The 9,412-nt window shown below is 40.9% G+C and overlaps 1 protein-coding gene and 1 long non-coding RNA gene across 2 annotated transcripts; one reads left to right on the top strand and one right to left on the bottom strand.

The window, feature by feature from the left end:
• Positions 1-226: 226 nt before the first annotated feature.
• Positions 227-1,997, bottom strand: LOC131689016 (uncharacterized). The gene is made up of 3 exons (XR_009305332.1): positions 1,633-1,997; positions 1,338-1,577; positions 227-1,283 (listed from the first exon to the last, which is right to left on the bottom strand). It is a non-coding gene; the product is annotated as an uncharacterized LOC131689016 (long non-coding RNA).
• Positions 1,998-7,012: 5,015 nt separating this feature from the next.
• On the top strand, positions 7,013-9,412 carry LOC131689009 (WD repeat-containing protein 43). The gene is made up of 5 exons (XM_058973731.1): positions 7,013-7,969; positions 8,022-8,373; positions 8,437-8,693; positions 8,751-8,900; positions 8,964-9,412. Exons 1-5 carry the CDS (start codon positions 7,137-7,139, stop codon positions 9,331-9,333), a joined length of 1,962 nt encoding a protein of 653 aa, XP_058829714.1. The 5' UTR covers positions 7,013-7,136; the 3' UTR covers positions 9,334-9,412.

Raw genomic sequence — 9,412 nt, 5'->3', positions numbered from 1 at the left:
AATTCCAAAATTATAAAATTCTAAAATTCTGAAATCGTAAAATTCTTAAATTCTATCATACTGAAATTCTAAAATTAAAAAATTAAAAAGTTGTAAAATTCTAAAATTCTAAGATCCTAAAATTCTAAATGCCTAAAATTTTAAGATTTCAAATTCTGGAATTCTAGAAAACTAAAATTCTAAAATCCTAAATTTCCAAAATTCTAATATTCTACAAATCCCAAGACTCTAAAATGCTGGATTTCTAAAATTCTGAAATTCTTCGATTCACAGATTCTAAAATTCCAGTATTCTAAAATTAAGTCTAATATTATCCACTCTCAAAAACAAAAATGGCACAACTTACCACTATCCTCTGAGAGTAAATCAGTGAATGCCAGCTGCAGAATGTCTATTATTCCCCATCGGCTTGCGCTTGCTGAAATTTTTAACTATAGCCAACAACCAGATGACACAGGTGTTTTAAATAAGCATGCGACTTGTTCACCTTCCGCACTTACTCAATCAGGAACGAATTGAGCATTCCATCGTTTATATTTCCTATCGAATCCTGGTCCACTTGTCGTTCCCCACTCGAAAGACCTCGAACAGTTCAAAACAATGCTTGTTCCCTGGCGATATGCAGTGCCGCATTTTTCGTCAACTCAGCCGCCCCAGAAAATCCTCAAGTAGTCGTTTGGCAAAAAAAAATTCTCATCACCGACAACCAGATAGCCCAAACAGTGGGCGATATGCTCTTGGATTTTAGCTTTGTTGTGACCACACTGAAAAAGTGCCATAAAGGCTTTCATCAAAGTGGTTTCCATGCTTACATTGTCTCGACTAGTTTCCATTGCCGTGCCTTTAGGAGACGGTTCCGAGGTGAGCGGCAGTAGAGGTAGAACCTATTACACCAAGACTTTTGATAGAGGCCGATTGAACCATCTCAGCCTTTTCGCCAAACAGCCTCAGCAATCAAATGTGATTGGAACTCGGAACAGACCGTCCTCTGGTAGTCATGATGGTGTCCTTTTCCCCCTTGGGTAGAACGATACGGTTGCTTCCTCCAGTCGAAAGTCTGAGTCAAGGCTACCAAGTCGTCTCTTATCGAAGTATGCAATTAAACCGGTCCCTGGTAAATAATCAAAATAGGGAGCAACGAGATGGACATCGTTATTCACAGTCGTTGGACAAACGTTAGCCAGTTCAGCCAATGCATTTTATGCCGCGTATTGCACCTCATTGGTTTCCTCGGAACTATTTCTGATCACTTTTGAAATACCAGCCAGCAGTAGTTTGGGCCACTGAAAAAACAAACTGCTGTAAACTTAATGAATAAAAGTGAAACGGGAACTTACTTTGTGAATAGCAAACTGCATCGCCAGAATTTTATTTACGCTTCTGATTTTCCACTTTGAAAATGACCTGGATGTTTTTGTCAGTAACGATCCCATTGCTGCGACATTTTAGGTGTAGAAAAAGATTTTGTCGCGCACGGGTGCTAACGGGACTCTTTTTATGATCCGGAACTTTGGAACTGTCGAGAAAACAATGTGTAAATCGCTGCTAAGAGTTTTAAGTCAATCCAGCCGAATGATCTGTAAAACAATATAGGTTATGTTTCTTTGATTTGCATACCCACTAGATACTTACGAGAACATTTCGTTCACTTCCACAACGGCCAGTTTTGCCACCGAGAACCTGGTTTCCGCCGAGGCCATGAATCAATGTGTTAACATTTCGTACTCAAATAAAATGCCACCACACAAACGAACAATGCCTTTTTTCAGCTGCTGCAGTTCATTGATTTTTCGCTCATCCAGGGTGGAATTTCGCCGTCTTGCGTTGTCCGATGGGGAAGAAGCAGGACACCCATGATAATCGTTGGAAACTGCGGCATCCCGGATAATCTAAGCAAATCTGAGCTATTCTCCTGATTCCCGGTTTTTTTTCTTTTTACCTGTAGCGGGACAACCAGTTATAAAAAACAAAATGGAAAAAGGAAAAAACGCGTCGGCTCTGATCCGAAAAAATGAAAGAGCGAGAAAGTGAATAATCCGAATAGCTTAAAAGCAAATACGAATCGCGCTCTCTTTCGCTCTAATGGCTCAAAATGGAAACGTCAAATACAAACGCCATATTGGAGCAAGATTCGCACGATGTTTCTTGCACTGGGCTGAAACTGTCAAATTTTAAATTTGAAGCAAAATGCAGGAAACTAGGAGCACTGATAAATGAGTTGTTATATTTTCATAATAACTGTAACCCCCGGTTACACAGAGGAAAATATTATGACAACAATAATAAACCAAATTAAACTGGCCGAAATCTTGCGAAATTCTAGCCAGCCAGTTCACAAAATGCCGAAGTGGCATAGGTAAGTTTGCTTTGAATAAATCCAATGTAAGTGTTTATTTGTTTAGTTTCAAATGAAAAACAAAGTTTCAGCAGTGATACAAATCACCGCCGAGCAGCTGCGTCGGACAACGATGCAGCACGACTACCAGCAGCTGACGCAAAATGAGGGCGCTTGTCTTGATAATTCCTAGCAATAAGGACGTGGCAAACCAAAACTATGCAGGAATCATAACACTCACCGGTAACATAAGACCTTCCAGATTTGCTTAACGTTCGAGTTATTTGAGAATCTTCATTAACAAAGAACAGTGTATACGGCTAGTGGGATCCAAGAAAATGAATGAGGTGAATTGTCTTTTGCTACCGCCACCAAATCTGCAATATGGAAGGGCGTTTCAAACATGAGTGAGTGACCGAGGTTTGGGACATGTGGGACAAACGAGACCAGCGGTTGGACAATAATTGTCTTCCACCTCAGCGAATCATCCAATTGGATGTTCTATCACCAATTCTGTGCAGATTTTCAATAACAAGGATGTTGATCAACGGTCAGCCGTGAATGATATTTAGTTATCTCAACCGATAGCACATGATGGTTGTGCTGTCTTGACTTGCACCTCTGTGCATGACCAAGTGAATTGAATGAACTGCAATGACCTACTCAAAATCTTAGTCCTTGTGAATAAAAACTTCCTTGTTAATATGAATCGATATTTTTATTTATATAAATAATGAAGTATGTTTATATAAGACATGGAATGTTCATACCGGTGATCAAACGTAATTTGTTATAGCTCGGGGCGCCCCTAAGATCGTTTAATATGTGCGATGAATAGAATAAATTTGTTTGGCTAAAGACAGGCTCTTATTTGCACAAAGGACTTTTTGAAGAATTTTGAGAGAATTATACAGAGCAACTTTATTAGTAAAATCTAAACAAAAAATAAAGCTCCTTAAAGATATACACCCTTATTGTTGTTTACGATGAATGCGATATTCGAACGAAAGTGGTTCGTATTCTCGTTTATAACAGCAAAATCAAACTGGCTTACTATTAGTTGGAACCGCTTTCGTGCAAATCTCGCATTCGTCGCAAACAAGAATAAGGGTGAGAGAATTAATGTATTAATGCGTGATTCTGCAAATAGGATGCTCTGAATAGTGGCTACAAGTACTAAGTGGGGCTTACCCACGATAAACGTACTCGAAATCTGCCCAAACCTATAGCATCGACTACACCGGTGTAGTGCACTGTTAAAAACGAAAATTCCATTAGTGTGCATCTCATCAATCGTTGTCAACGCATACGGAAACTGAGGATCGACATCTAATGGAGGGGGTAAGAGTGATTTCATAAGGAAAATATTTAATTTGTACTTTCACATATTTCCAGAACCAGTCGTCTAGGTCAGCTGCCTCCACAAAATTCGTCAAGATGGCGTGGTTAAGATGAACAATCGCTGCCGCTGATCCACACTACCCCGCTATCCCATCGTGTAGCCACCACTGATTTAACACAATAAAACGTAGGAGATATTTATTTCGTTTTCGTGAAGTGGTTACACGTCCGAAATCTCCTCCGCAGAAACAACGCCCCGGAACTCGGTGAAAAAAGAAGCCTTGAATGCCCGCTCCAAGACTTCCATAACAGGAGTTGGAGTTTTGGCGAGTTCCCGTCTGAGACATGCATTTTGAGAGCCTTATAAACTGTTTAAAGCAAAGCTATTTTTAGATCGCTTCTTTTGGGTTAAAAAGTGTTTGTGAAGTGACATAGCAGATCAGATCGTTGTTTGCTTCAATGTTTTCATCATCATCCGACCGAAGCTCACCGCACTCTATCTAGTCACCTTGTCAGTGTTCTCCGATGCCTGAGATACCGCTTGGGAGATTAGACACAATTCTGTAGTGCTATTAAATGCACATCAGGACAAAATCATTACTTCAATATTTAGTGTCATTAAAATACAACTTACATTCTGGCTAGTGCGGTACTGATCACAGTACTCGTGCTCACAACCGATGAAGCAATGTGGAACTATTTCGATGGCGAGTATTCTGCCTAAACATATGATTGAACTGAAGATAGATGGGAGTGATTCTGGTGATACTCTTGAATATAGCTTTGTATTATCGGGTAGAACGTCGTTAGTGTTTGATGAAGATGGGGATGGTTGCGTTAGTGATGCTGTGCTGTGCTCCAAACATGAATTTGACTATGATAATAGAAAAATATGATGATACTGTATTGTTGTATAATAATGATAATGATACTGTATTGTTGTAGTCAAATTATTTACACTCGTTATCGGGAGAGTCATTTGAGTGAGCTTGGCTCGTTCGGTCATCGAATTGGTACCAACAACGGCCTGGAAATTTATATGTTAAACAAATAATATCTAAGCTATTCAAACATCTACCTTCGCATTTGTATCCATAGAGCCAGTGATTCCCATTTATTTTACTTTTTTTCGAATAGCGTTAGAATAAGCTGAAGAGAAAATTTGCTTTATTTTCTTTCCTGCTACGGATTATCGATTGCTAGGAAACGCATATCAATATTTTGCAAATCAAGGCAGTGTTGCATGAGAAATTTATTTTTCGTAGTTTCCGAGGGGTCGCTCAATGTACTGGTTAATGCTGGTAAATTACTCGGACACTTTTTCTTGGGTATTTTTCATTAAGTTTCATGTCGTGTCGTTGGACCAGCCCTCTGTCAAGGACGACGTCTCTCCCAGTAAAGTTCAGCCGGAAATGAACTGGAATTCTGGCTGGTTCCAGTTCGTATTCCGGCTCCAGTGCAACAACCGATTCCAGCTAGAATCGGTTGTGTCACTGGAGCCGGAATACGAACTGGAACCAGCCAGAATTCCGGTTCATTTCCGGCTGAGCTTAACTGGGCTGTACAGCCAGCATCACTGCCATGAAAATCAAAACATTAGCTTTGAATCGAATGATTAAAAGCTGTAATTTGTTACTAAATGTTGTTTTTCTGAATAATACGGTGTTAAATCGTCCCACAAGATTCAAAACGTCGTGTGGAGTGCTTGAATATCGTGTATAGTGCCGAACATAATTCTTTGTTTGGGGCTTTATAGCTATAACGCCCCATATATGTAAGTCGCTGTCAAACTCCATATGATGGTATAGGCACAGAGAACAGACGTCCATCTTCAGTATTCAACTTGTGAAAAATCTCTAACGGTTTCGAAGGCAGTTTGGATATCTAAACCAGGTGCGCTACTGTCGTCATGTTTTTTTGTGGTTGAGTTCGACAGAATTGACAGCGGTTATTCATCTACCCAGTCAAACTAGTCCGGAACCGATTCGGACTTCCAGCATAATTTCCAGCTCAAATGCGTCAACCGATAGAGTCGGAATCGGTTGTTTTTTTTGTGCTAGATTCCATGCTGAATCCATCCAGGATTTCGAACCGGTTCCGGAATCGATTTGACGGATAGTTGGGATAGGTTGGTGTGACGGCGCTAGTGTTTATCGTATATTAATTCAAATGTTTACACACGTTTTTTAAATATTTTTGTTCGATCATGGATGTCTGTTCTCTGTGGTATAGGGTTGCCAGAGGACTGGGGTAGACAATACGGAAAATATTTATATGTTTTTGCATGTGATATGTAAGTGATAATTTTTTTGAGTGCAGTAATGTTCAGCCGGATATGAACTGGAATTCTGGCTGGTTCCAGCTCGTATGCCGGCTCCAGTGACACAACCGATTCTTACTAACTCCCAGTTAAACTCATTCCGGAACCGGTTCGGATTTCTGAATGGAGTCATTATGGATTCCAAATCGAATGCAACAACCGATTCCGACTCAGAATCGGTTGTTGCATTTGATTTGAAATCCATACTGACTCCATTCAGGATTCCGAATCAAATTCCGAATGGTTTGACCGGGCTTCTGGCTCTCAGCGGGATACTTATGTGCAGAGATGCCTGATTTGAAGATTTGTCTTCATTTCGAAGACACTTGAAACGTTGTGAAGACGTATTTTTCATTTTGAAAACAAATTTATTCGGATGTCTGACTGATTTCTGGCAGAATTCTGGCGGAAAATCAACAACCGATTCAGAATCCTGGCTATTGAAGACAAATGAAGACGTTTTTTATAAAACGTGAAGAAATTTGAAAAAGATACCTGGTATCCCTGCGTATGTGGGACGCATGGTGGCCAGACCTACCGATTTATCGGTAGTCCTACCGATTTTGGTCTTCCCTACCGATTCACAGACGACCAAGGCAAAACTACCGATATTTTGTTATCCCTACCGATTTTTGTTGATTTTGGACACATCCTCTTCAACATTCATTTTTTGGGTTGGATTTGGTCAGAAATCTGTGTTTTCAGTATTTTACAATTCTATGTCAACACTACGTTTTTGGGACAACAACCCGGCTTACCGATAACTACCGATAAACTTTTAGTGACCCTACCCACTGAGACGTCCAAAAAATTGTTTCAAAATCGTTCAACACGGGTCCAACGATGGACGTTTGTTGAACGGTTATTTGGACGTTGTCCAAATTGGTCCAACGAACGTCCTTCATTGGACGATTTTGAAACCAACCGTTCTTAGAGGGTACCGATATTAAGGAATTCTATCTGGCCACCCTGGTGGGACGTTTGACAGCTCCCAATCGGTATATGACATGTATGACTTTGGTGGGTTTGATATCACGAAACACGCTGCTTTCGTTCCATGAGTCGATTTATTTTATTTTGTTCTCCGTAATTAATACGAGTTTGCTTGTTAATATAGTGTACAAAACAAAATTGGCCACAATGTCTGTACCTAATCCACGGGAATTTTCCCGCGATGGTAAATATTTCGCCTTCATCAACAGTCAGGGCAAGTTTGTGGTTCACGAGGTTGAAACGAGCAACGTGAGCCAGGTCTACACCCCAAACCTACACCTCAACGCCCCGTGTACTTGTTTTGCTTGGATTGTAGTTGGTGACGGAGGTGGACAAAGTGCCAAAAAGAAAAAGAAACGAACCAGTACCAGTAGTCCGACGGGCGAAACTCAAACAATGGTCGTGTTTGGCACTAGCAAAGGCGGGGTTGCACTGTACAGCTTAGCTTCGTCCAAGATTGAACAAACATTCAAAGGTGCTGGACACTCCGGACCGATTGCAGCTATTTATGCGGAACAGGAAAAAGATGCTGTATTCACTGCCGGTGCAGATGGAAAGGTGCTGGAATGGAGTTTGAGCGGATGCGAGCAAAAATTGGTTCATAATATGGGAGTAGAAAAACTGACTTGCATGTTGGTGATTGACGAAGGGAGGAAAGTGTTGACGGGTTCCAAACAGCTCAAACTTTGGGATACTTCAACAGGAAAGGTAGTCAAAACGTTGATTGGTCACACATCAAATACCGTGCTGGTTGAGAAGTTGATTGGACCTGACGGCAAAACCTATGCCCTGACTGGATCTATAAATGATCGGAACGTAACACTATGGTCCCTGGAGGGGGATGAAACGTCACCAGTCGGATTGTTTGCCATAGATGGCGGCCCAGAGTACATTTCTGCACGACTAGTCGCTTCCAAAGTACATTTGGTTGCCGTTTCCAAATCGGGAGTAGTGCATTACTACATAAAAGATTTGGAAAAGCAAGTATTGTATTTTATTAGAATCGTCCAATTTTTAATTTTCTTTTTTTAGAATGAACACCACCAAGCCTGTTAAAGCGAAACACACGTACGAAGTAGCGCTAGACACAACCGAAAGCGATTCAAAAACTGTTGAGAGTTTGCCAATATTCGTAGCCAGTAATAAATTCTCTCCGAATCAGGAGCAATTGCTGATTGCGTATGGCACTGAACACAATCTTAAATTTGAACATATTATCGTCGAGAAGGAACTCAAGCAAAACGTGATAATTCGCGAAGCAATCTCTAACTTCCAACAGAAGGGTCAAGACGGGAAAAATCTTAAAACCAAAACACCCACTGTAGATAGCGCCGCAGCGGAGTTCTTGAATCCTGTCAATGCTGGCAGGAAATCTTTGAAAACGGTAATATCGTAATCGTGAATGTAGTTGTTTCGGAATATATGCAATAACTTTTTCTCTTACTAGGTTGAAATTCCAATGGAGGCAAGGTTGGAAAACCTGGCTCTTACGGCCGATAGCAATGCTAAGGCAGAATCTAGTCCTAAGAATATGGTCCACTTGCTAGTGCAGGGATTACACAGCAAGGATGCTGCTATCCTACGAAGTGTGTTTGGCAGAAACGAACCGGAAGTGATACAACGAACCGCAGAAAGAATACCGGCTCAATACATAAGTATCCTACTGAGCGAAATTTCCAGTCTTATGCAGAAAAAAACGGTTCAGTAAGTAGATTTTGGGCATTGTTAGATTATACCTGAAATTCCACATCTACTACACAGTGTCGCCACGGCAAATTGTTGGTTAAAAGCCTTGATCCATAGTCACGCCAGCCAACTAATGGCACTTGGGTCAGAAAACCTCCTTTCAAACTTCGGAACCTGCTTAGGAATCATTGAGTATCGAGTTCAGCATGCGAATTCACTCTCCAAGTAAATTCGTCGATTATAGTACATTGAAGTGATCACTCACAGGTTTTCTATATGCATTTTCAGGCTGAGGGGCCGTCTGGACCTACTGGTAGATCAACTCGATCGAACCGAACGATTGGCGAAAAATCCAGAAGAGCTGGCAAAGTCCAGCCATTGTCTAATATACCAAGAAGAGGACGACTCAGATGTGGATTCAGTAATCGGTAAGGAACTTGCTTCAAACGAAGGTTCTTCGGGCGATGATTTTGATGGGGTGATGGATGAAGTTGACGAAGAAGAGGATGCGATGGCAGGAAGCTTCGTTCGGTTGCGCAACGGAACGGCAAACCACGAAGACGAATCAAGTGACGAAGAACAAAATGCACAACAGATACAACCGGAAGAATCAAGTGATGATGATGATGATGACGAAGAGATGGATGTTTCGGATTAACTAGTGTTCATAGAATAGAAAGTTATGTATGCAAATTGGATTGCTGGATCCAATACACAAATTTGTCTAAAAAAATACA

The sequence above is a fragment of the Topomyia yanbarensis genome, chromosome 3 (genome assembly GCF_030247195.1).
Source record: "Topomyia yanbarensis strain Yona2022 chromosome 3, ASM3024719v1, whole genome shotgun sequence".
In the NCBI taxonomy this organism is placed as follows: Eukaryota; Metazoa; Arthropoda; class Insecta; order Diptera; family Culicidae; genus Topomyia; species Topomyia yanbarensis.
This window is presented reverse-complemented; position numbering and strand designations above follow the sequence as displayed.